Consider the following 26163-nt stretch of genomic DNA (forward strand, 5'->3'; position numbering starts at 1 on the left):
TGTAGAGGGAATGAATTTTTATAGCTCCACAGATGCGACTGATGCGGCTGACCTTTGTTTAGTTCCAGATGTGATAATTTCACCTAAATTTAAGGTCTCTGAATTTAAAAAATATGATAGCATAAAATACCCAATGACCCACATCACCATGTATTGTCGAAAGATGGCAGCATATGCTCGAGATGAGAAGTTGTTAATGCACATATTTCAAGATAATCTTACAGGTTCTGTAGCTGGATGGTATGTCTAATTAGATAGGACTCATATTCGTTCTTGGCAAGAGCTTACAAAGGCATTCCTTACACAATATCGGTATGTCACGGATATGGTTCCAGATCGTCTGTCCCTTCAAAGTATGGAAAAGAAAGCAACTGAAAACTTCAAGGAGTATACATAAAGATGGAGAGACGTGGCTGCATAAGTTCAACCTCTTCTCACTAAGAAAGAAATAATCATTTTATTTATGAACACCTTGAAAGCATCGTACTATGAGAGATTGATAGGCAATGCAATCAAAAACTTTACAGATATGGTGATATCAGGTGAGATCATTGAAAATGCCATAAAAAATGGTAAGCTCAATGCAAGAGAGACAAGTGGAGCAAGAAAAGGTAGAGTTCCCAAAAAGAAAGAGAATGAGGCCCAAACAGTAAACTTTGTAGGGCAACAATTCAAAGGTCTCACACCCTACTCTGTACTAGTCTATCAAACCCATTACCCTTCTATAAACAATGTTACATCTATCCTTCATCCATATCAGCCATACCAACTACTACAATCACCAACTTATCCATCTCATTTTCAGCCATCTTTTTCGGACACCCATATATTCCTATAATCATTTTGTTGTACCTACAAGACCAGAATGAAGACCTAATAGTGGTTCAAAAGCCTCAAAAAATACCCAAAAAAACTCACTTTTGATCTCATTTTTATGACATACACAGATTTGTATCTCAAACTTGTTGAGAAATATCTACTTGCTCCTGTCATTGTTGAACCTATGAAACCTCCGTTTCCTAAATGGTATGACCTCAATTCGTATTGTGATTATCACTATGAGAATCTAGGTTATTCCACTGAGAACTGTACTGTTTTAAAGCGTAAAGTACAAGGGTTAATCAATGAAGGAGTATTAAATTTTGATACCAGCCAACAAGGGACTCCAAATGTCAATGAGAACCCTCTACCAAATCATACCAGACCATTAATAAATGCTTTGGTTGATGGGCAAACAAACTATGTGAAAAGAAGAATAAAAGAGGTCAAAACTCCTATGGCTAAGGTGTTTGAAGCCTTGGTCAAAGCTGACATGTTGAAGCCAATAGAACCTCGAAATTACTCTGAAGCGATTAACTCAATTGAAAACTGTAATTATCATGAAGGTCACCAATTTCGTCAAAAAGTGTAAAAATTGATGGATGAGAGTCGAATGGAGTTTTATCAAGAGAGAGAAGAGTTGGTGAAAGTATCTATCATTGATTCAAAGAATAAGTTTGGACGTAGACCGGTAACTATCTATTATGATGAAAAGTCAATATTGAAGCAAAAAAAGCCTCTCTTTCGATCGGTGATGACAATTAAAGTTTCTGGCCTTTTTTCATATCAAAATGATAAAGCAGTACCTTGAAAGTATGATTATGATGTCATAGTCAACCCAGATGCTGCCAACATAACAGGTGTAAGAGGCATAACTCGAAGTGACAGATGCTATACCCCAGAGGTTCTAAAAAAAGCTAGAAAAGAGAAAGCCAAGGTAGGAAAAGAAAATGAAAGTCAGAATGGTCTTGACACAACCCTAGAAAAAGAATGTCAGAAGTCAGTATCTGAGAGTGAAGCAGGTGAATTTTTAAAGTTAATAAAACATAGCGAGTATAGCGTGATAGAACAGCTTAACAAGATGCCAGCTAAAGTTTCATTATTGTCATTATTGCTCAGTTCAGAGTCACACCGTAATGCTTTGCTGAAAGTGCTAAATCAAACATATATGTCTCACAATGCTTCTGTTGAATATATGGAACAACTTGTTGGTAATCTGACGATTTCAAATTATATCTCTTTTAATGATGAAGAGATTCCTCCTGAAGGTAGAGGAAGTACCAAGGCTCTTCACATTACTGTGAAATGTAAAAGTCATATAATGGCTAAGGTTTTGATTGATAATGGCTCATCCATCAATGTTATACCTGTGACTACTCTGACAAAACTCCTTGTTGATGGATCTTATATGAAACCTAGTCATATGATAGTGAGAGCCTTTGATGGAACCAGAAGAGAGGTGTTAGGAGATATAAAAGTGCCATTACAGATTGGCCCATGCATTTTTAATATGAAATTTCAAGTTATGGACATCTCTCCTTCATACAGTTGTTTATTGGGTAGACTATGGATCCATATGACAGGTGTTGTCTCATCCTTATTACATCAGAAAGTTAAATTCATTGTTGAAAAAAAGCTAACATGTGTGGCAGGAGAAGAAGATTTATTGATAACTCAACTGATAAATACTCCTTATGTGGAATCAGCAGATGAAGCTTTAAAATATTCTTATAGATCCTTCGAGATTACCAATGCAACATATATAGCTGAGGGATCTAAATTGTATTCACCACACTTATTTACGACTACTAAAATGGTAGTCAAACAACTTACCAAGATGAGATGGTGACCTGAAGTCAGACTTGGGAAGAACCTGTAAGAAATTACGAAGCCATTGACCATATATGAAAAGAGAGACAGGTTTAGCTTGGGATATAAACTGACAAGAGGGGACAGAGTAAGAATGGTGAATGAGAAAAGAGATAAGAAGATAGCTAATCTTAAGGGATATGAACCGGAGTCAGAGCCTATAGTCATTTCACACTTTTATGATTCTTTTCACTCGGGAGGATACATTTATCCAGATTTACCGAGAGCCCCAAGTGCAAGATTTGTGGAAAAATTTTCAGAGCTGGTCATTCAAATGATGGATGATGGAAAAAAAAAGAGTCGAAGTGAAGAGCTATTCGTGTACCCTTGTCCTTCAGATTTTGAGCTGGATAATTGGAAAGTTACAGAGCTGCCTGTTATTTTTAAAATTTTGAAAAAGTAATGTGAAACTTTAAATCCCTAATTACTTTCTACGAGTATTAGGAGATCTTTTATGGTGTGTTTATGTTTGTCATTTTAATAAAAGACTTAGAAGATGTATCCATATTTCTTCTATTATTTTCATCTTTTACTTTTCATTTTTTTCTTTCCATCATTTTCTTGCCATTCTATTTTTTTATACCAATATTCTCTTCATCCTACCCCTTTGTAGGGTCCCAAACAATGAACACAAAGATAATCATGGTAATACTCTCATATTTGATTTTGAAAACTTAATTCATGTTGATGAACTTGATAATGAGGAAGATTCAGATAACTACACACTACCTCTTGATTTGTTAAAATTAATAGAACATGAAGATAAGCCAATTGAACCCTATCAGAAAATCACCAAATTAGTGAATTTGGGAGATGGTGAAAATAGAAAAGAGGTTAAAGTTGATATGTCTCTTTTACCAACTAAAAGATAGAAACTAGAAGAGTTGCTCTGAGAATATGTAGATGTGTTTGCGTGGACTTACCAGGATATGTCAAGACTCAGCATTGATATTGTAGAGCATAAGTTACCTTTAAAATCAGGATGTAAGTCGATGCAGCAAAAGCTAAGGCGCATGAAACTAGAGATGTTGTTGAAAATTAAAGAGAAAGTGAAGAAACAATTCGATGCTAGATTTTTTAAAGTGACAAAATATCTTGAATGGGTAGCCAACATAGTGCCAGTTCCTAAGAAAGATGGAAAAGTGAGAATGTGTGTCGATTATCGAGACTTGAATAGGACAAGCCCTAAGGATAACTTTTATTTACCTCACATCGATACTCTAGTAGATAATACTGCTAGGCACTCACATTTTCCTTTATAGATGGTTTCTCAAGCTATAATCAGATTAAGATAGCCCGAGATGGTATAGAGAAAATCACATTTGTGACCATATGAGAGACATTCTGTTACAAAGTCATACCTTTTGGATTGAAAAATGCTGGTGCCACTTATCAAAGAGTAATGGTAACTCTCTTTCATGACATGATGCACAAAGAGATAGAAGTATATGTGAATGATATGATTGTAAAATCTCGTGAAAGAGAAGATCATATAGTCAATCTCAAAAAACTGTTTGACAGGTTAAAAAGATTTCAACTAAAGTTGAATCCTGCTAAATGTACATTTGGTGTCAAGTCAGAAAAACTATTAGGCTTTGTGGTCAGTGAAAGAGAGATCGAAGTTGATCCAAATAAGATACGAGCCATCCAAAATTTATCTTCTCCTCATACCTCAAAAAAAGTGCGAGGCTTCTTAGGGAGATTAAATTATATTGCTTGCTTCATCTCTCAACTCACTTATAAGTGTGATTCTATTTTTAAGCTTCTCAGAAAACATGATCCTGAAGAATGAAATGATGAATGCCAAGAAGCTTTTGATAAGATCAAAAAATACTTATCAAATCCACCTGTGTTGGTGCCACCAATGCTAGAAAACTTTTGATTTTGTACTTGACAATGCATGAAAATTCAATGGGATGTGTGCTGGGGCAAAGAGATGAAACTGATAAGAAAGAACGAGCAATTTACTACTTGAGCAAGAAGTTCACTGATTATGAGTCAAAGTATTCACCATTAGAGAAGATGTGTTGTGCATTAACCTGGATAGCACGAAGGCTTAGATAATACATGCTTTATCACACTACTTGGCTCATAGCAAAGCTGGATCCTATTAAGTATATCTTCGAAAAGCCCTCATTGACAGGAAGAATAGCACAATGATAAGTTATGCTTTCAGAATATGATATCATTTACGTGACTCTAAAGGTAATTAAAATGAGTGCAATAGCTAAATTTCTTGTTGATCGTGCAGTCGAAGATTATAAGCCAATGAAATTAGATTTTTTTGATAAGGATGTGATGGCCATTGAAGAAAATGAACCTGTTAAAAAATCATGGATGATGTATTTTGATGGAGCTGCTAATGATTTGGGTCATGGTATTGGGGTAATTTTGATATCTCCTAATGGACATTAGTACCCCATCACAGCCAGATTAAATTTTAATTGCACAAACAATGTGGCTGAATATGAGGCCTGTGTTATGGGTCTACAAGCAGCAATTGAAAAGAATATCAAAGTGTTAGATGTGTTTGGAGATTCAGCTCTAGTCATCTATCAGTTACGAGGTGAATGGGAAACAAGAGACTCTAAGTTGATTCGGTACCATAACTACATCTCTGAGTTGGTCAAGCAATTTAAAGAAGTTTAGTTTGAGCATCTACCTAGAGAGAAAAATTAAATTGCTGATGCACTGGCTACTCTAGCTGTAATGATAAAAATAGATGCAAATACTGAAATCCAACCCATCAAGTTGGATGTAAAAGATGTACCAACATATTGCTCAAGTGTTGAAAAAGAAATTGATGAAAGGCCATGGCATCATGATATCATACAATACATTAAAAGCCAGCAATACCCAGAACATACAACAAAAAATGATAAGAGAACTATCAAAAGATTGGCTATGAGTTTCTTCATTGATGGAGATATCTTTTACAAAAGAGGTCGAGATCAAGTGCTCTTAAGATGTGTAAATACAGCTGAAGCAAAGAAAATTATTGAAGAAGTGCATGATAAAATTTGTGGGGCACATGCAAATAGTCATATGATGGCTAGATAAATTATGAGGGCTGGCTATTATTGGTTGACAATAGAGGGAGACTATATTGATTATGCTAGGAGATGTCATAAATGTCAGATTTATGCTGACAAGATTCATGCTCTGTCATCAACATTACACGTTCTTGCTCCTCCATGGCCATTCTCTATGTGGGGCATGGATGTCATTTGTCCCATCACTCCAAAAGCTTCGAATGGGCATAGATTCATTTTTGTGATGATTGATTATTTCACCAAATGGGTAGAAGCTGCATCATATGCTAGCGTGACTCGATTTGTGGTATGTAAGTTCATAAAAAGAGAGATAATATGTAGATATGGGCTTCCAAAGATAATTATTTCTGATAGTGCTAAAAACTTGAACAACAAAATGATGAATGAAGTATGCACTCAGTTCAAGATTCGTCATCATAATTCGACACCATATCGTCCGAAAATGAATGGGACAGTGGAGGCTGTGAATAATAATATCAAAAGAATCCTGGAGAAAATGATTGAAACTTACAAAGATTGGCATGAGAAGTTACTTTTTGCTTTGCATGCTTATAGAATATCAGTCTGAATATCTACTGGGGCCACACCATTCTCTTTGGTATATGGAATGAAAGCTGTGCTATCGGTCGAAGTGAAAATTCCCTCACTGAAAGTTTTAATGGAGGTAGAGTTAGAGGAAACAGAATGGGTTCGAAATCGCTACGAACAGTTAAACCTCATCAAAGAGAAAAGACTGTCAGCACTTTGTCATGGTCAATTATATCAAAAGAGGATGATGAGAGCACATGACAAAAAAACTCATCCCCGTTGCTTTAGGGAAAAAGACTTAGTGCTAAAAAGAATCCTTCCAAATCAACCTGATAATCGAGAAAAATGGACACCAAATTAGGAAGGCCCGTATGTGGTGAAAAAGGTCTTTTCTGATGGGGCATTGATTTTGACAGAAATGGACGGAGGTGATTTGCCTACCCCAATAAATTTAGATGTTGTGAAGAAATATTTTGCTTAAAAAAAGTAAAAAAAAAGAGAAAAAAATGATGATGACTTATCTAAGTTGAAAACCTGAAAAGGTGACTTGGATGTGAAGCAGAAGCATCATCAAGAAAAGATCTCACAATGCAAGGATAAGTGTAGTTTGATGAACTTTGAATGATCAAAGAAGTCATCTGATTTAGTTTTAGAGAAAGAATCTGAGAATATTTTATTCATGATTATCTTGTGATCATTCTTTTGACACTTTTGTTTTAACTCAAACACTTTGACATGCACTTGTTATCAGCCATATGAAATACATTATCTTTCCTTTGAAAATAAAGCATATCCTTTCTTTTATCCTTATCTATTTTTTTTTTTTGTCCATCGTGCAAGTGAATAAGAGAAATGTGTGATTGCATTTTATTTGTCTTGAACTTAAAATGATGAAAAGAAAAATAAACATGAAAGATCTCAGCATTACTTTTAAAGTTGACAAAGGTAAATGAAAAAGGATGAGAAAAGCATGACAAGACATTAATGTTGCAGACTTTTGAAAAAAAAAATATTATGGTCAGATGTTGAAAACAGATTGGTCATATGAGAATTTTGATAAAAGAAGCCAAAAGTGAGAGATTTCGAGAACCTTTTTACTACAATGAATGATTTTGATTGCATTACATACATTGTATTATGAGCACTCATTACATACATCCATGATAATTTGTAACAAAGATAGAAATTTTCCATTTCTTAATGAAAAACAAAATTTTGGTAAAAACAACGATCAAACAAAAGAATTCAAAAGAAGAAATTTAATTGTTCAAAGATGAGAACTCAAATTTGAAAACAAGATAAAATTTTAAAGTTGTTGAGCCTCTGCTGAGAGGAACCTTTTTAAGAGAATTTTAAAGTCGTTGAGCCTCTGCTGAGAGGAGCTTTTCCAAGATGAGATTTTAAAGTCGTTGAACCTCTGCTGAGAGGAGCTTTTTCAAGAGAATTTTTAAAGTTATTGAGCCTCTGCTGAGAGAAGCCTTTTCAAGAGAATTTTAAAGTCATTGAGCCTCTGCTAAGATGAGCTTTTCTAAAAAGAGAATTTTAAAGTCGTTGAGCCTCTGCTGAGATGAGCTTTTCTAAAAAGAGAATTTTAAAGTCGTTGAGCCTCTGCTGAGATGAGCTTTTCTAAGATAAAATTTTAAAGTTGTTGAGCCTCTGCTGAGAGGAGCTTTTTCAAGATGAGATTTTAAAGTCGTTGAGCCTCTGCTGAGAGGAGCTTTTCTAAGATGAGATTTTAAAGTTGTTGAGCCTCTGTTGAGATGAGCTTTTTCAAGAGAATTTTAAAGTTGTTGAGCCTCTGCTGAGAGGAGCCTTTTCATGAGATTTTAAAGTTGTTGAGCCTCTGCTGAGAGGAGCCTTTTCATTAGATTTTAAAGTTGTTGAGCTTCTGCTGAGAGGAGCCTTTTAAACTTTCAAAAATATCTATTAAACCTCTGTTGAAATGAGCCATTTTCTGTCGAACCAAAAAAAAAAATTTTTTTTTCTCAATGTTTCATCTCTCCAAGCAAAACAGTTGTTTATTTGTCTTTGTCTTATTCCTGTTTCACAGAAATAGGCAAAGAGGGGTAACTGTAAACACCATTTTTTAATTTTAATTTTTATTATTATTATTTAATTTTTTTTTCTTTTTCTCTTTCTTTTCTTCCCATTTCTGCATTTGTCTTCTTCTTCTTTTCTTTTTCCTTTTTCTTCATCCTTATCTGGTTCAAATCTAGTGCATTAAATGCACAATCCCTAAAGTCAAAAGCACCACTGATAGCTGCCAACAATCGACAAGCCACCAATCATGGATGGTAGGTGTGATTTTTCAATTAAAAAATGGGATTCGAATCCCAAAAAATCTAAGATTCGAATCCCAACAAGCTCTATAAATAGAGCTTGCAAACCAGACCAAAGAAGAAACGGAAGCAAAAAGGGTAAAAAAAAAAAAAGAGAATGGCAGATTCTGTCGAAAAAATTTTGTAAAAATACAAAAAAAAGGGCAAAATCACAGTCTCCAAACAGGGAAACCCAGTGCCAGAAAAGCCACCTACACAAAAAAAAGAGATCAGTCAATTCTATCCACAAAAAAAAAGAAAGAGAAAGGAGACCGAAACTTTGAGCCCCGATCGACGTGTTTCGGATAAAAAAGACATCGGATCTGAAAAGATCGCGTCGAAAAGAATTTCCATAAGTACTTTCACCTTTTTCGGTGATCGAAAACCACCGACAGTAACTACCGGCAACGAGCCAGACGATGACTGGTGCGGTGGTCGGACGACTGGCCGACGGACCTCTCCCCCAGCTCTCTCTCTCTCTCGGACAGACACAAAACCGTTACAACAAATATAATTGAAGCTCATAGTTCCATGGAATATTGACAAAAATGGTACTTTAAACCAAAAAGTGAAATCATGTTTTACTTTGGTCGGGTAATACAAGTTTCTTTAGTAAACCACTACACTGTAAAAGGAAGATTCTTTTCATTTGTACATGCAAATTCAGCTCAAGTAGGTTGAATTACTGTATATGCAAAAGAAATTCTTGGTTCAATTGCCAATTTTATGAAGCAGTTGATTATATGAATATGATGGAGATATTTTTCCAAACAACAACCATGTATTTCTTTCATAATTAAACTTGAAATTAGAACTTGCCATTTCCCAAAACCTCAAAAAAAGACCTTGGCTTGTTTCTGAGCCTAGTGACGCTTTTGCAGACAATTATAAATCACGTGGGGGCCTGAAAATATTCCTATCCTGTCAAAACAAGTACTAAAAATTTTGACAGAAAATTTACCCCCTCGTGCATGTTGCCACGTAGACTGCGCCCTTCTCAAAAACCTAACATATTTTTTCATCAACAGAGGAGCGGCGCTTGTGCTGTCATCAGGGGCCTTTCCGTCATTTCGTTACCCTTTTTTCTAGGGTTTTTGTGTCTGTCCCCTGACCGCCCTCTCACTCCCAGTCGGTTCTCTTCTCACTCTCATATTTATTTTTTGCATTTTTTTTCTTTCCTCATTTTCATTAGCACATTTTTAGCTTTTCTTTTCTTTTGGGTTTCTGGGTTTTGTTCTTTGAGAGAAAAAGTTCTCTCCTTTCCTCTTTTCTTATTTTCAATGAAATGATAAAGGTTTCTGATAGTTACAAATTTGTTATATCTTTGTCCTTCAAGCTCGAGTAGCCTTCTGTTTTCCTTTGCCATTCTGTTTTAATCAAAGATTTTCAAAGAGTTGCTTCATGGGTGTAATGGATCTGAGAGGAAAGGTTGGTAAAAAAATCACCTTTAATTCAAACTTTTCTCCCAACCCATTGTTTTTTTTTTTTTTTTAATACTTACTTGATCGCTGTTTATGATTCAGAAATCATTGGGTGAAGATATGATGAGTGGGAATAACAAGAAGTCTTGTACTGATTGCAAGACCACAAAGACACCTCTTTGGAGAGGTGGTCCTGCTGGCCCCAAGGTATTATTTTTACTTTCCATTTCCATAAAAAAGCTTCTCTTTTATAAGCTTCAGTCTATTGCTTTTCTTTTAAAATCAACTACAATCAGTTCTCTGCTAAAGCTTACAACTTTTTCCTACATAACTTTGTTTCTTTTGTTTTAATTGATGAGTCTTTGTCCCATTTGGTTGCTTAAAGACTCAAAGTACTCTTTTGTATTTTGGTTAATAATCAATTAATCATCACCAGCCTATTAATTTAATTTGCTTAAAGCATTTTCATCTAGGTTTCATGTCTTGTGTTTCACTTATTTGCCAATTAATTTAATTGATCCTGGCTTATGATTGTTGGGGTTTTTTTGGTCATTTCAGTCACTGTGCAATGCATGTGGGATCAGATACAGGAAAAAAACAAAAGCAATGTTGGGTTTGAAGAGAGGATCAGAGAAGAAGAAGAAAGAGAGATCACAATCATCACACAGCACAATTACAACCAGCTCTGCTTCTATTGCTACAACTGATAATGTTGGTGAAAGTAAGAAGCCCAGTGGCAAATTTAATGGGTTGAGTGAGACTACGGAGATGAGATTATTTGCTTTGGGAAGTGAGGTTTTGCTGCAAAGATCATCATCAACAACAACAAATTCTTCATTATCATTATCTGGGGTGGTGAAGAAGCAAAGGTGCCAAAGGAGAAGGAAGTTGGGAGAGGAAGAACAAGCTGCTTTTTCTTTGATGGCATTGTCCTGTGGCTCAGTTTTTGCTTGATATGAGACACAGGCAAGAAACCAAAAGTGGGGGTTACAAAAAAACCCTAACCAACACAGCTTTTTTTTTTTTTTTTTCTAGTTTTGCCTTTTGTTTCTTTTTAGCGAAATGAAAATACCCTAGTTCTTGACTGCTGTTTTGTTCTTTTTTTCCTTTGGAGAATTGAGGGGAAGAAAGAATAAAAAAAGGAGAGAGAAGCAGAGGAAAGTAATGTTTTTGTGGATGGATTGATCATGGCTCAATCGTAATGTAAATAGTTAGCAGCTTCGGAATCAATGAACAAATGAAATTTTTATCTTTTAAGTGGGCATTGCAGTCATTTCATTCGTACTACGATATCTTATCCAAGCAATTTAACTGTATTTGGTTATGAATGATTATTCAAGCAAATGGATTGTAAAAATTTTGGATTGTTTATAGTACTAGTGTTAATAATTGTCTTCACTTTGGGAATGGTTTCTGTTTTAAGGTATTTTCTTGGGTTAGAAGGGGGGAGAATTGGCTTGGGCTGGTCAACTCACCCTGCAAATGGACGACTCAGCTGAGACAAGTGTTTGAGGCCTTTGTTAATTGGACACAACACAAGGCAACTTGATGAGTCTGGGGGTGGTTCTGGTTAATTGTAGTTGAACCTTTTCACAAACACGTAATGGGCTTTTCTGGACGTTTCGAATCACTGCTAAAATAAGTCGCGTCGCTCTCTCCCTCTCATATGTTTGGTAGCTGGGAAACTCAAAGAAAATTAGAGAAAGTTTTTCATATTAATAAGTTTATGTTCATTTAATGATTTGAAAATGAAAAGAGAAAGTAAAAGAAAGCACAATTGAACTTGGTAAAAAAATTGTTTTGATTTAAAACCTACTTCTGAATGGATAACAAAGGAGCAAAATCTTAAAGATTTTGACTTCAAATTTTAACTTTTGTTTTGGGTTTCTTTCTCTTTCTTTGAACATTGAAACCAAATGGAGCATTAAATTGCTTTTTGTGAATCCATTAAAGTGTGATTCTTTTTTCTTTTAGCTATCAAAGAGCTTCATCTTCCCTCTTTTTCTTTAATTGTAATATTGATGTCAAATAAACGAACTTTCTCTGATTTTTCGTCATTTTGGTTCAGTTTTTGGTGTAAAAGTTGGCTTAAAAGGTGTAGTTCTTAAGTTTATAGTGATTAGTTGGTATAAAATTAGGATTAAAGTTCACTCCTTGATGGCTTGTTCAACAGTTTTCAATGATGTGAGATTGGTAAACTTCCCCATAGAAACTAGTTTGAAGATGGGATTTTTGAAGGTTTCTCTTCATCTCCTTTATTCAAGTTTACTTTGCTTTTAGTTTATCTGATCTGGTCAGAATCATATTTTGGTCTTAGTTTGATTAATAGGAATCTTTAATTTGGAGTCGTAGTTCAAGGCAATTTATCTTGTGCAAGAATGGGATAATAATCGCCACTGTGGACTACATTCATGAAGTTATTAAATCTCTTTGTGGATGGATTATTCAAGTTTACTTTGAATTTAAACAAAACAGAAATAAGTGAAAATCAACAGCTTCAGTACTGTGGAATTCAACAGATGATTCCAAAGAAAAAATGCTTAGTTGACCTTGTGACATTTATCATTTACGATACTGAGACTTCAGGTCTTAGCAGAAAAGATGATAGAATCATTGGGATAGCTCTTCAAGATCTGTCTGGAGGTCAAAACGGTACATTTCAGACATTGGTTAATCCTGGACAGTATGTAGCAAATTCACATATCCCTGGAATCACAACCAACGTGGTTTGTAGACCTGATGTTCCAAGGTACAATATTTCTTAATTGCTCTTTATTTTCTTTGGTTTCTTCCACCATTTATGAAGTCAAAATGAGAAATTCAGTTTAATGGGTGATTTGTTGCAGTTTGTGCTTATAGATTACTATATGGACCTTTTGAAGGATGGAGGAACTAATCTCTGTTGTTGACATGGTTTAGTTGTATGTAAAAGGCTTGACATCGAATTTATATTTATCCACAGGATCCAACCTCCCCTCTGGAACATCCTTACAAGCCCTTAGCGAGCACTACGGAATTCCTGTGGCTGGTTCAGCTCATAGAGCCATGTCTGATGTAAGAACCTTAGCCATGATTCTACAGATGTTGACATTCGACTTAAAACTCTCACTCCCTAACCTTGTGAGAAGATCTCCCACAGTCTTCCAATATATCAACAACAAAAGGAAAAAGAACTCAGGCTAGTTTCAAGTTGTTCTTATTTCCTTAATTATTTATTGTAATCCATTCTTAACAACAAAATGCTAAGCTGCACTTTTCATTCAATCACCATATTAGCTCATGTATCCACATTTTTTAATTTTTTTGGAAATTTTCAACCATTTCAGGCCGACATATACTTCAGCGGTGTAAGGATATATGTTTTTTCCCATGACTTTAGCTTCTATTATTTGAACAGCTAGCACCATAGAAAGGTTTGATTTGTTCTGTTCACTAGAAAGTATTGTACAATGCTGCAAGAGAATATTGCCTTAGTATTCCACAGAATGACACCCTTTGTCATTGAAATCTCCATGATGATGATAAAACAAGAGGACGATATAGGGCTAATTCTGCTCTGCAGGTATGGTTAACTCTGATAGATTCTGGAAATGCGAAACAAGAAGGATTCCTACTTATTGTAAAGGAATTGGCTTAAGTTGTTGCCATTTCTCCTGGAAGCTCCAACAAAATGTACGAGTTTTCTGTTTTCGGGGGAAAAATACAACAATGCTTTCATTGAGAGTTGAACTCAAGACCTCCCGCTTACTAAACGGGTGCTCTAACCAACTGAGCTACGAAAGCAGCAGTGGTGAGTTTCCAAAATTAAATATGAGAAAAAAAAAACTTACAACTTCACACAGTCCCGTTAAAGGAGAATTCAGCCTTTTACGCTCAATTATCAAGGCAATCTTCTCATGACAAATTCAAGGGGGAAATTCCGTAGAATGTCAGAGTCTCATATATTATAACAATGTGAATTTATGTCAATTTTTTTTTTTCAAATCAAAAGAATTGATACAAGTAAATAGGCAGTGCCTCATCTACTCGTATGGGAACCAGCTAGATATCCCCCAAGGAATACAAACGAATCAATACAGCTCCTTGCTGAAGGGGAAAAAAAAAACATTATAAGCTCTATACAGATCCTGGGGCATCGAAACCCTGGTTAAACAACAGCCTTTCCCCCTCTTTTTCTCCAAAACCTTAACAAAAAGGGACAAGAAGAGAAAAACGAAGAGAAAGAAAACAAGTAAACATGAATATTTAAAGTGGTATGTGTATATGGGGAAATTCAAAATTCCCACATTCTTATGCTGGCCGAGGAAATTGTTGACTCTCGACATGTCAAGTAATGGGCCCACAACGCGGGTCAAAATGGAAATGGTCAGGAAAAAACCATGCTTGCAGATCAAAAAAGTATCTCTTTGAGGATTAGGAGGACCAACATGACAAAGCACATAATAACAAGCACTGAAGCACACATCACCATCCCTCCTTGTTTCTGTGTTCTCTCCGCCTGCATGTCCAATCCATACAAAAATTAGACAGAGTCCCAGAAAACATCTAAATGTAGATCACTAATGGAAAAAGACAGAAAAACCTTCTGTAGCTGTTTGAGGCCTTCCTCCACCGTAGTTGCAACATTCTGAATGTTGTAGTCTATCCGATCAACAATAGTGCCCTGTTTAGGGAGAAAACTGCATTTAATGACTCCGGAAAAGTTTGTAACTTATTCCCAAGGCTAGATGGACTCCTACCTGATCAATCACAAGAACTGACAGATCCTTCATAATCTGAGCAACCTCATTTACTGACTCCACAACCTACAAAAAGTATTTTAATATATATAAATAATTAGTTAGGGATAGCTATGAGAGCAGAATCAGATAAGAAAAATATCAAGAGTAATGCACTTACCTGTTGGATCTCCCTTTCCCTCTCAACTGTGAATGCCTCACTTTGCTTTAGCTTTGCCATTTGATGCTCATTGAATACCTAAATGACACAATTGTGAAACATTAGCATCTAACACCAAACTGGAATCAATAAAAGACACTAAACTATCAAAGCCGAATATCAAAGGAGAGATAAGAAAGTCAAGTTAGGCACATTTCGGAGCTTGATGTCCAACATGCAATTGAGCTTCAATACATGCTATTGGGAGGTCAGCACCCTAAAACTCATGTTTACTAAAATGTCTTTAGTTTGATCATATATGATGGAAATATTAAACGGGAGAGGGTTTAAAGAAACCACAATACCATATCACCCAAGTCATCATCTTCTGCTTTTGATCTATTTCCATTTAGATTCATCTCTAGATCAGCTCCATCCTGACCCTAAAACAGCAAGCAATAATTTAGTTACAACAAAAACATCAAAACACAGAAATGAATGGAATAAGTTTGAAATTGAATCTGTTTGACCATTTGGGCTTTAGCATGTGTAACTGCAACCAAATATGATACAATGTTGCATTGTCAAAAAGAAAGTTTCGTTCTATACCTCTTTTTGCTGCCTGAGGCGCTTCAAATAAGTTGATTGTTTCTTCCGGAGCTCCACTGAAAGTTTCTGGAGGTCAGTGGCAAGTGAATGCTGCCAAAAAGGTGAAAAACATGAAAAGAAAGAAATGCAAACAAAAGCACAGTTCAGAATCATTTGAGGGAATAACAACTGAAATAAAATGTCAGAGGGCAAAAAGAATAAAGTACTAGACGTCAGGCATTACTATCTTTCCCTCTGCAATGAGACAGGTTTATGGACTAGAAAAATCAATGACCTTTTATCTCTCCATAATCAAGTAATGGAAGAAGTAAAGAAAGCATACACGCCAAGAATAGATAAATTATGCGTAGAAGTCTTTTATCCTCGACAACAAATGGTAGAGAGAGAGAGAGAGAGAGAGAGAGAGAGAGAGAGAGGGAGGGAGCACTTGACACTGTTTCATGTTTGTCTCATCCTCTCCAAGAATGTTATCTGAACAGTTGGAAACTAAAATATGCTACTTCTAAAATTAGGCCATTAGACAAATCACTGAGCAACATAATAGAATCCACATCCACATACAAAATGAATAAGTGACAGGCGACCATCTTGCCTAAATGATTGGATTTCCTGACCTTGACATAGAGCCACACAAGTGAATTTGATGGCCACTAAGCCTTACCTGAACATTTTTCCTGATATTTGAATCCTCAGAAGGTCCAGCTTTAGAGAGTTTCCGTAATCTCTTCTCTGATTGCTTCAACAGATTAGTTATCTCATGAGTAAGAGCCTCAATATTCTGATGATCTTCTTTACCATCACCAAATGAAGGCATTAAAGCCTTTGCATGAGCCTTGGCTAACTCGGCCATTTTTGTCCGTGCACGTTGCACGTTTGCTGCTATTTCTTCAGATACATCTACCCAAGCTGGTGGTAGACCGACGGTAATTGCACCCGTACTGCAACAGGCAGACAATCCCTTATTTTCCCACTACATAATTTTATGACCATTCAAACAAAGTACTTAATAGATGAACTCACAACTAGTTGAAAGAAAAAATGAACTTCAGAAGAAATCCCGATAGTAATTATATCTACATTTCCCTCACTGTAAAGCCTTGATCTTTCACTGTACTGCATAAACCTCCCCTTGAGCTCCATAGCTCTTTCAAAATCATTTTAATATCTCATAACTAAATAATTCTCATAAGAATTATTCATTGATCAACAAACAAATTCAACCACATTCATTTGTACGGATCTCTTCGATGCCAATTCCTCAAAAGATAGTCTCTTTGTACAAACAAATTAACACTTTATTAAACTTTTGATTAGCCTAAACCTCTATAATGCAATTTTAGAAAAACAAAATTAAAAAAGGAGAAATAATTCACCTCAATTAAGCTAACTAATCACATCTAAACAAATTCAAGCATAATTAAAAAAAATAATTTCCGATCTCGATCTTGAATTCTTGACCTTGATTCAACAAATTAATAGAAAAAATTAAAATGATCAATAATAATAGTTGGAAATATAATATTACCTTGAATTTCCAGGATCCTCGGTACGTAGAGGAGTATAAGACCGGTTTGGATGGAGCAACGAAGTACTAACCATCTCAATTACAGGTCCTCCACCGGAGCTCGTCGCTGCGGACAAGCTCACCGGAATTCTAACACTCTTCAAGGCATCCCTGTATTTCTTGAATATCAGCGTTCGTTTCCTCGTCGCCATAGCTCCAAAACGAAAAATATATATTGCCTAAAATTTAAATCTAAATCTAAATTCAGATTCAGATTAAGAATTTAGAAATCTAAGATTTGAGGTTTTCTCATAGTGGAGGTAGAGAAAAGCAAAATTGAGGGGTGGCCACGTGACCGGAGGTCGGTGATTGGCAGTTGAACAGAAACGAACGACGGAGTCACGTGCCGACGAAGCTGAGGATCGTTCTTAAAAGGAACCCAAAAAAAGTATAAATGAAAAAATGATTGGGTGCGGACGGAGGATTTTTTAAATTTTATTGGGCTCTTAGTTTCCAATTAGGTCGGCTTAAGTTAATAGCGAAGGGTCCTACTCTACAGTGACATCTCGACCCGACCCGATCCGAATCACATTATGACAGTAACAGGATAAAGAGAACAATATAAAAGGCCAAGAGTTGCTAAAAAAATTCCCTTCTTCCACGCAATTAAGAGGAACTACCACAAGCAGCTCTATCCATCTCTCTCGCTTTCATCAAACCCCACAGACCTAGCAAGCTTCCTTCTCTCTTCTCCTTTCTTTTTTATTGGATTTTTATTAATCTAATTTACTTAACAAATCCAAGATCGGTGCTAAAAAAGCTTCGAGCTGTAACCCCCAGGAATTAAATCTTTCTTTTTTTTCTTTGGGTTGAAGATTAATTGGAGAAAGAGGTTGATTTAGAAATGGATGCTGGTTCATGGAGTGCTCGTCTTTCTTCAGCTTCTAAGAGATATCAAACAGCTCTTCAATCACGATCTGGTAAGCTTTAAAATCCCTTCTTTTTTTTCAAACTCTTTTGGGGGTTAAATATATATTTTTTGTGTGGTGGACAATGAAGGTAAATGAAGTAACTTGACTTAATTGATTTAGAAAATATTAGATTTTTAACAAAAGTTTTGCCTTTTTCTAAAAAAAAAAATGATTTAATGTTTGGAAATGGGTTGAAAATGCAGATATGTTTATGGGGTTTGAAGAAATAGATGGAGTAGATGATATAAGAGAGGAATTTCCATGCCCTTTTTGTTCTGAGTATTTCGATATCGTCGGCTTGTGCTGTCACATTGATGATGAGCATCCTGTGGAGGCTAAAAATGGGGTATTGCTCTCTTTTCATTTATTTTTCAATGCCCTTTTTATCGTTATGTATTATAAGCAAGATTAGTATTTTGGATTGTTAATTTTTTACATGATCGTTATCTTTGTAAATAAGAATTTTTCAAAGTAGCATAGTTCACTTGCCTGAATTAAGCCTTGAATTCTGATCAGTCGGTTAAAAGGAATTAAGAAGGGGCTTGTTTGTTATGGACCCAAGTTTCAAATTTTAAACTTTCGCCTCAAAAGTTACATTTAGCTGTTATTTTACTTAAATGATTCTTTTGATAGTTAGAATATTGACGTTTGTTATGAGATTGAAAATTTGAATGAATAAGTTTTGGACCATGAGCTGTTGTTCAGCTCACTGGAAAAATTGGCTCTAGTGTTGATTTTGCTTACAAGTATGGTATTGATACTGGTTTATAGTAGGTTGATCTGTAATATGTAAGTTTGGGAAGTAGTTTATAGTTTTTGTTTACAGATTGTTCTGTCACATGGTGCGTGAGACCTTTTATTGTAATGGGGAAAGGTATTTATTGAATCTAAACTCTGTTTGTGATGGTTGTTTTTGTTTGCAGGTATGTCCGGTCTGTGCAACAAGGGTGGGAGTTGATATGGTTGCGCATATAACCCTACACCATGGAAATATATTCAAGATATCCTTGTCTATTGAGTTATTGTTTATGATAGATTGTCTTTGGAATCCCTCTTTAAACTGTATAGATAAGTTCTTTCTTTTCATGTTCCATGTACCTTGAAAATCATCATTGGAGCCTGCTAAATTCGTAGAATTTGATTGTTGGTTCTCTTTTTTACCCGCAAATTTTATCATCTTTGTTCCTTGTCTTGACCGCTGTGACCATTAAAAACATTTAGTCAGTTGGCAAAGATGCCCCGTTCCCACTTCTCCTCTCCCTCTTTAGTGGAATAATAAAAGCATTGCTAGCTTTGTTTGTGGGGCTTCCTTGTATGACAGTTGCATCATTCTAAGGACTTGACTTATATATAATTTCATTTCCTTAACAAATTGTTACGTGCAGCGCAAAAGGAAATCACGTAAAGGTGGATCTCATTCAACACTTTCTCTTCTGAGGAGAGAGCTGCGAGAAGGAAACCTACAGTCCCTCTTTGGGAGTTCTTCTTGCATAGTGTCTTCATCCAATTCAGCACCTGATCCTTTGTTGTCTTCATTTATTTTGCCCATGGTTGATGATTATGTTAGTGTTCACCCTCACTTTTCTAGCGAAACAAGCACAACTAAGAAAAGTTCAGATGTGAATAAGTCGGAAAGGTAAGTTGCGGTGTGTTAAAATCTGATTGTTACTTTTGTACCCTTATTGCTTGAGGCAGGTGTTTTGAATGCGTGTGGTCTTTTATCTGGTTATTCACTTGCAATCCTAGATAACCTAATGGATCTTGTCATAGCCTTCTTGTTTGGTATGGAGTATAGACGTCTCAAAAAGTTCAGCCCTAAGTGAAAAGGGCATGTAAATGTGCTTCTGTTTGTCTTTTTGTTTTTCACTGAGAAGCCATCTTTTAAGCCATTCTTTGAGATGATGGGGCTAATTCAACATTTTACTCTTATTAGCATACAATGACTTTATTTTATACAATATCATATACAAATGCCTATATTCATTTTGCCACCCTAGAAATAGAACATGTTTTGGACTATATCATGCACTTGGGGATTCAACCCCAAAACTTATATTTTGTTAAAGCAAAACTAAGCAGAGTGATATCTGTGCTCCTGGTCCAGACTAATGACTTCCTATCTATATCTTTAGTCAGGGACCCATGTCTGTGCATGGCTTTATCTTCTGACATTTTTTTTTCTCTTTTAAAGTTTCACAAATTGGTTTATGCAGTAAAATAGTTAGGTTAAGCTATATAAGTCTAGGTTAGCATCAAGTGTCCAGCTTCCTTACCATATACACAAATATGTAGTATTTATGAATTAGACTTAGTAATTTGGTGGGGATGAGACTTGATGCCAGTCTTTGAGAAAAGGAATGAGACTCTTTTGGCGCATCTCAGTTTTTGTTTATTTATTTAGAGAGTTTGCACCATCTTTTTTGCATTACAACCTTATTCAAAAGAAACCATTGATGACTAGCATTGAATTTTACTTCCGGGACAAACTTCTGCATGGGGATTTCATGTTTGTCCTACCTATTTGTTTTATTTCTATAGTTTTGCAACAATGTCTTTGAAAGATATGATATGATGCATTCTGATATTAGGCTTTGATGACAGAAATGTCCAGTCATCTCCTCTTTCAGTCAAGGATCAGAAAGAGAAGGCAAAAAGATGTGAGTTTGTCAAAGGGCTGCTGTTGTCCACGATTCTTGATGACATTTGATGAAGAGCATTCTGCCCTCCTTTTGGTCACTGCAATTGTGGACCTTAATCCCTCATGGACATTGGGTTCATGGCGAAGAGCCCTACAACCTGTGGTTGTTACGCTGTTTGTAGTGAATATGTTGATGTATTAAGCAAAATGTTGAAATAAGGTGTAGGAATGACTGTAATTTTAGTTTTTATGCCTGATCATGATTTCCGCTTCACCTTTTATTTCAGTTTATGATAATATCAAAAAGAAGAAAAATGATTTAATGAGTGCGCTGAGTTGTTCTAGCTTGCAAGAAACATGTTGGTTAATCTAATCTAGTGACAAATGCTCTCGTCATTACCATGCTGTTGTTGGCCATTATCATTCAAAGACAAAAAAGGTAGCATAAAACAGCTATCATCCCAATGATAAATACGATTGATTAATTGTACTGTAATAATTTTATTACATCTAATATTAATTTGTGTGACATTATTTGCAAGAATGGTGTTGTTTACAAGTTTTCTTGAGTTAGAAGGAAATAGTTAATCACAAACATCTAACCTTTTATGTCCGAACAACAAATGCAATTGGTTAACTCTGTGTGGAAATAGTCCATCAGAGTTGTACTCTTCCCATGCCTTTGAACCTAAGTGGTTAATGCCCGTAGCATTACTGTCATACTTTATAGCACAAATAATCAAGAGGACAAGACATTCACACTTTCTTTCTTCATAGGAAGAGGCAAGGATGAGACAGCAGGAAGAATAACATAAGCATTACATGCAATCAGACTAGAAAATTTTTGCAATCTATTATGGTGATCAAATGAGAATACTGCACTTTTTGTGCTCAATGTCAGTGAATTTTAAGTCTAAATCAACTTAAAAAATGTTTCCTTTTTTTTTTTTTCTAAAAAAATTTGTTTCTAACTCCTAACCAAAATGCAGAAAGATACATTCACTGCATCAAAGATCTAAAGACCTAAACTTAACCACTGCCGGGATCTTGCATCCATGATCCTCTTCACTACATCTTTTACAAAAGAATCGAAACAAGTTAAGCAACAACCTTTCATTAAGCTCGCCTGCCCAGCTGCTACTCTTTCAATGTGTGTACAATTTGATGGAGGCACAACGTGAACCTCGCTCCTCCTGTGCTCAAGCCCACATGCAGCCAATAAGGTGTGCATGGAACTTGTTGCTACGTCCTTGCAAGTACCATTGTCTGCATATTATATAAATATATATAATTAGTTTAGATATGTTCCAAAAACACAAGACAGAACTAATCACTACAACAGATTGTTTACAAACAATAATGTGATTAAAAAACAAAACTGAAACACAGACTTAACATGGTAATCATTTATGTATAGAAGTTGTGCCTTTTAGAAATGTGAAAACTGCAGACTAAAAAGTCTAAACGTCAAAATATCCCTTACACAGAGTTGATTAAAGACAGGGCTTTACTCACCAAAATCATTATTGTTGGACAAGGCTTTCAAATGGCTTCTAACCATTGTTTGCAATTGTTCCTTCACCATCAAAACATTACCCTCATCTATAACAGAAAAAGGCAAGCCACAACCATCAGGCCCAATGTTTGATCCATTGCTGCACTGACAGAGTTGCTCATTTGAACCGATACCAACAAGTTCAGGCCATAACGTCAAATTGACAGATGTACTGAAGGTTGTTGCGGTTGAAGCCTGAACTGCTTGCCTTCTCAAATGACCCAACCTTGAAGAAAAGAAATCCCTACTTTGCAGTGACGAAGAGGGATCATCCTGTAACCTCTCCTCAAAGACTGTTTGATATGAAGTTGCCATATCTTGTGTCCTAGCTCGTTGAACAGTTGTTTCCCTACTCTGATCAATGTAAGAATTTACAAAATCAATGCCCATATTGCCAGTTGATATCCCATTAGTCCTACCAGCCATAAGATTCATCCTATTAACAGAACGGAGATTCTGAATCTGGCGGTGTAACCATCGTCTTCCCGTTAGAGTTGGAACGCCCACTCCAGATGCTGGAGAAGCAGCTGGAATATCTACAACAGGAAATCTAGGAGATGAAAGACCCACAAAACCGGGAGTTAATGGTGTATGAGGTGAAGGCACTACAATGGAGTCTAAACTTTCTCCTACATTTACGCTGGGTGACAATCTATTGTACAAATTGTTTATTGCCCTTGGATCTGGCAAAGAATCTTGAACTTGGGAACTAGAGGACCCAAGAGCAACGGGCCTGCAACCATCACAGTACCAATTACCTTCAGGTACTTCCCGCCTGAGACCAACACAATAGGTGTGTGCTGATGAATCACAAAGATCACACAGTAACATGAGTTCATCATCCCCACCTTGGTGGCATTCAGAACAAATTACATTCGCATACGGATCAAGATAGCTTCTGAGTTCTTCCTCAGATGGTTGGTAGACCTGCATACAACAGACATGCCCATTTCAAACCACAGATACAAAATAAAGCAAGGAAAATGAAAACCATTAAACATAAAATATTATGAGGATAAATATAACAAACCTGATCACGCTTGGGGACTTGGATCACCACATCTCTCAAATCAACTCCTGCTGTTGATCTTGCAGGCTTACTGATTGTTTCAAACCTTTGCTTGCACAATGGGCAACGAGATTCCACTTTTGACCACTCCATAATGCAGGTGAAACAAAAATAATGACTGCAACAGTTTAGTGTGCCCCTCAATCTTTGCTTATCTTCCTCAGAGAGACAAATACCACAAACCGGCTTTATTAGTTCAGCATTTGTTTCCTCTACCTTCTCCTTACCCTTTCTTCCTGGAGGTTTCTTATGCTGACCTAACTCCTCAACCTCTTGAATTCTCTTTGAGGTTGATGAACTCCTCAACCTAGTTTTTAAACTTCCACACAATTGGTTGGCTTCTTTCACTTGCTCTCTCTCTTCCTCTGAGATGGTATACTCATAATCAGAAGATCCAAATAACACAAAATCTGAATCTGATGGTACAACATATGCCTTCTTTCTCCGTCCTTTATTTGTTCTGCTCTTTTTTCTCACAATTGGAGTGTTGTCTATAAAATCACAATCATCATCATCTTCTTCAACTCTCCTTTTCCTTTTCAATCTGCGTTTCTTCCTTCCTCCTTTTCTCAAAGGCTTCTTAGAAACTGCAGTCTCCTTCCTCCTTTTCCTATGTTTAGAAGGACCCCTTTTCCACAAACCTTGCTTACCAACTTTCATGTCGATTTTCTTCTTTTTCATTGTCAATTCCTCTTCCTCATCCAAACAATCTTCTTCATCCAAAGTGAATTCCTCATCATCATCATCATCATCTTCTTCCTCGACCTCCTCCTCCTCCTCATCATCATCATCATCATAATCCTCATCTTCCTCTTCTTCATCTGATACACTTTTTCGCTTTCGCAATTTTCTATCCGCAGTCTTCCTCTCCCCTGCTGAAGACATCCGTTTAGCTTTTGACCTAACAACCTTTCTCAGCTCTTTCTCTTCCTTGTCCTCTTCCTCATCATTGAAAAAACTCCCAAAACCCTCTTCCGGTGGACAGTCATCTGAGGAAGAACTATAATCTTCCGCATCATCCCCAGATTCTTCATTTCCCTCCTCTGAAACTACATAATCTTCATCAGAATCATCCGAAGACTCATCTTTGGATCTAACCCTTTTCTTAGAATTGCTTCTACGACCAACCTTCCCTCCCCTTACCATCTGTTCTTCCACCAAAAAACAAAAAGAAAACACCCGACCATTAATCCCTATTCAACCAATAAATACCAATCTTCTTTGATTAAAAAAAAAGAACCATTATCAAATCAAAATAAATTCAAAGATTCTACAATTCATTTGTTTCTTCCTTTGGCTTTACTCAAATGGGGTAGGCAAATTAAACACAAATCCTTTAAGGAAAAAAAACTACCATTTCCACCTATTATTTATCATCACCGATCTGTATTACCATACAAAACTGAAGAAAACGAAGAAAACCCAGATTATAAAAACAAACATACTAAAGTTTACGTCGACAAAATTTACCAAATTTTACGAAAAACCAGAACCAAAAAAATTACCGTTAGCTTTTTCAAAGTTTAAATTTTTTTCAGAAAAAGCACAGGATTTTTCCCATTCAAATCAGGATCCGTTGAGCATAAAATAAAAGAAAATTCAACAAATTTATCAAATTCAAAGCATCCATAAACATCTAAACACCCCTGTTTTTCATCAAAACTAACCATAAAAAAAAAAAAAAAAAGCTTTCAAATATCATAACATTAAAACAAGAGAGAGAACCTAGAGACAGAAAATTATTACCTGGGAGGAGGACTACAGAACTGAAAAACAAAGGAAAAAATATGCTTTTTTCCCCTTCCTTTTGTTTGTTTTAGCAATGTCTGATAATCGTTTTCGGCTGTAGCGTTTCCTTTGTTGTTCATAGATAAACAGAGTAATTTTTGTTTTTACGTGCTATTTTTTTTTTCCATTTTTTGTATTAAAATTAAATGGAAATATGAACGTTAATAAATAATTATGGCCTCCGCAACTTCGCGACCTCGTCGCGAGGTTAGTACGAAAGTACGGAAATACCCTTGATCTTTGTGGATCAGTTTAACTATAATTTTTGACTGGGCTTTGATTCAGTACTTTAGCGCCGTAGCGACATGTGATGGAGACCCAAATCGGGACAGCTAAGATGCCTAAACAAATCCAGTTACTAGAATTTCATCCGTTCGATATGGAATCAAAATTTTCGAATTATTAATAGAATATAAATATTTAAATATTTATATTTAAAAAGTTAAGTCTAATTAAATATTTATTTTTAACATATAACTAAATAAATGATAAAGATAAATATTTAATATTTATAATTTTATCGAATTTAACTTAAATAATTTAAATAAAAATAAATCAATTAAAATTTTGAGTTTAATTATAAATTAAACTCATTAATCACACAACTATTTTTTTTTGTTTTTACAATATATTAAATTAAAATTAATAACAATTATAATAATGTTCATGAAAATACTTCATTGAATTATTAAATTGATTTTTTTTTATAAAATTATCATCGTATTACAATTTATCTATCTTATTATCTAATGATTAATAAGTTATAATATAACATGGCAAACTTATATTTATTATAATACCTTTACATATATTAAAATCCCAACATATTCTTTCACTTTTATACATGGGACAAGTTTAAAAGGTTTATTATACACATATTAGTGGGAGATTAGTTTTTATTGTGCCTTTTTTTTTTTTTAAGATGTCAAAGAAAGAGAACTATTTTGCAATTATTTTAATTCATGCAATGAATAAAAACATTATAACTTTCATTAATTTATATTTTTTAAAATGGTAAAATTATTGTTTATTTGAAGTCAATGAGATGTTATGACATTGATAGGTGAGTTAGGATTGAGGAATACCAAATTATGGAAACATTTCTCAAAATGGAAATCTTTGTTTTCCATTTATATATTTTTC

General features: G+C 35.4%; 4 protein-coding genes, 1 non-coding gene and 1 pseudogene across 7 annotated transcripts; 3 read left to right on the forward strand and 3 right to left on the reverse strand.

Annotated features, from left to right (window-relative positions):
- The first annotated feature begins 9703 nt into the window (after positions 1-9703).
- LOC111296887 (GATA transcription factor 15-like) lies at positions 9704-11265 on the forward strand. The gene is made up of 3 exons (XM_022891363.2): positions 9704-10015; positions 10111-10215; positions 10567-11265. Exons 1-3 carry the CDS (start codon positions 9989-9991, stop codon positions 10960-10962), a joined length of 528 nt encoding a protein of 175 aa, XP_022747098.1. The 5' UTR covers positions 9704-9988; the 3' UTR covers positions 10963-11265.
- A 1133-nt stretch (positions 11266-12398) lies between these two features.
- LOC111296220 (exonuclease DPD1, chloroplastic/mitochondrial-like) lies at positions 12399-13191 on the forward strand (annotated as a pseudogene).
- Positions 13192-13717: 526 nt separating this feature from the next.
- TRNAT-AGU (transfer RNA threonine (anticodon AGU)) lies at positions 13718-13791 on the reverse strand. The gene has a single exon. It is a non-coding gene; the product is annotated as a tRNA-Thr (tRNA).
- Positions 13792-13925: 134 nt separating this feature from the next.
- Positions 13926-17507, reverse strand: LOC111297876 (syntaxin-43-like). Of its 3 annotated transcripts, none has more exons than XM_089768863.1 (8): positions 17021-17507; positions 16157-16433; positions 15496-15585; positions 15252-15329; positions 14908-14985; positions 14748-14813; positions 14591-14671; positions 13926-14506 (listed from the first exon to the last, which is right to left on the reverse strand). In XM_089768863.1, exons 1-8 carry the CDS (start codon positions 17209-17211, stop codon positions 14399-14401), a joined length of 969 nt encoding a protein of 322 aa, XP_089624989.1. In that variant the 5' UTR covers positions 17212-17507; the 3' UTR covers positions 13926-14398. The 3 variants fall into 3 exon arrangements, with proteins under 3 accessions (XP_089624989.1, XP_089624990.1, XP_022748199.2); XM_089768864.1 differs by having other exon boundaries at positions 16157-16465; positions 17021-17158; XM_022892464.2 differs by lacking the exon at positions 17021-17507 and adding an exon at positions 16516-16642.
- Positions 17508-17640: 133 nt separating this feature from the next.
- LOC111297879 (protein DEHYDRATION-INDUCED 19 homolog 3-like) lies at positions 17641-20934 on the forward strand. Its single transcript, XM_022892466.2, has 6 exons — positions 17641-17730; positions 17875-17979; positions 18174-18316; positions 18894-18971; positions 19350-19606; positions 20572-20934. Exons 2-6 carry the CDS (start codon positions 17904-17906, stop codon positions 20675-20677), a joined length of 660 nt encoding a protein of 219 aa, XP_022748201.2. The 5' UTR covers positions 17641-17730; positions 17875-17903; the 3' UTR covers positions 20678-20934.
- Positions 20935-21442: 508 nt separating this feature from the next.
- Positions 21443-25158, reverse strand: LOC111296214 (uncharacterized). The gene is made up of 4 exons (XM_022890388.2): positions 24979-25158; positions 23194-24378; positions 22124-23090; positions 21443-21874 (listed from the first exon to the last, which is right to left on the reverse strand). Exons 2-4 carry the CDS (start codon positions 24376-24378, stop codon positions 21624-21626), a joined length of 2403 nt encoding a protein of 800 aa, XP_022746123.2. The 5' UTR covers positions 24979-25158; the 3' UTR covers positions 21443-21623.
- Positions 25159-26163: the final 1005 nt, after the last annotated feature.

This window comes from Durio zibethinus, chromosome 12, assembly GCF_047325235.1.
Source record: "Durio zibethinus cultivar Kanyao isolate XHJ-2024 chromosome 12, ASM4732523v1, whole genome shotgun sequence".
In the NCBI taxonomy this organism is placed as follows: Eukaryota; Viridiplantae; Streptophyta; class Magnoliopsida; order Malvales; family Malvaceae; genus Durio; species Durio zibethinus.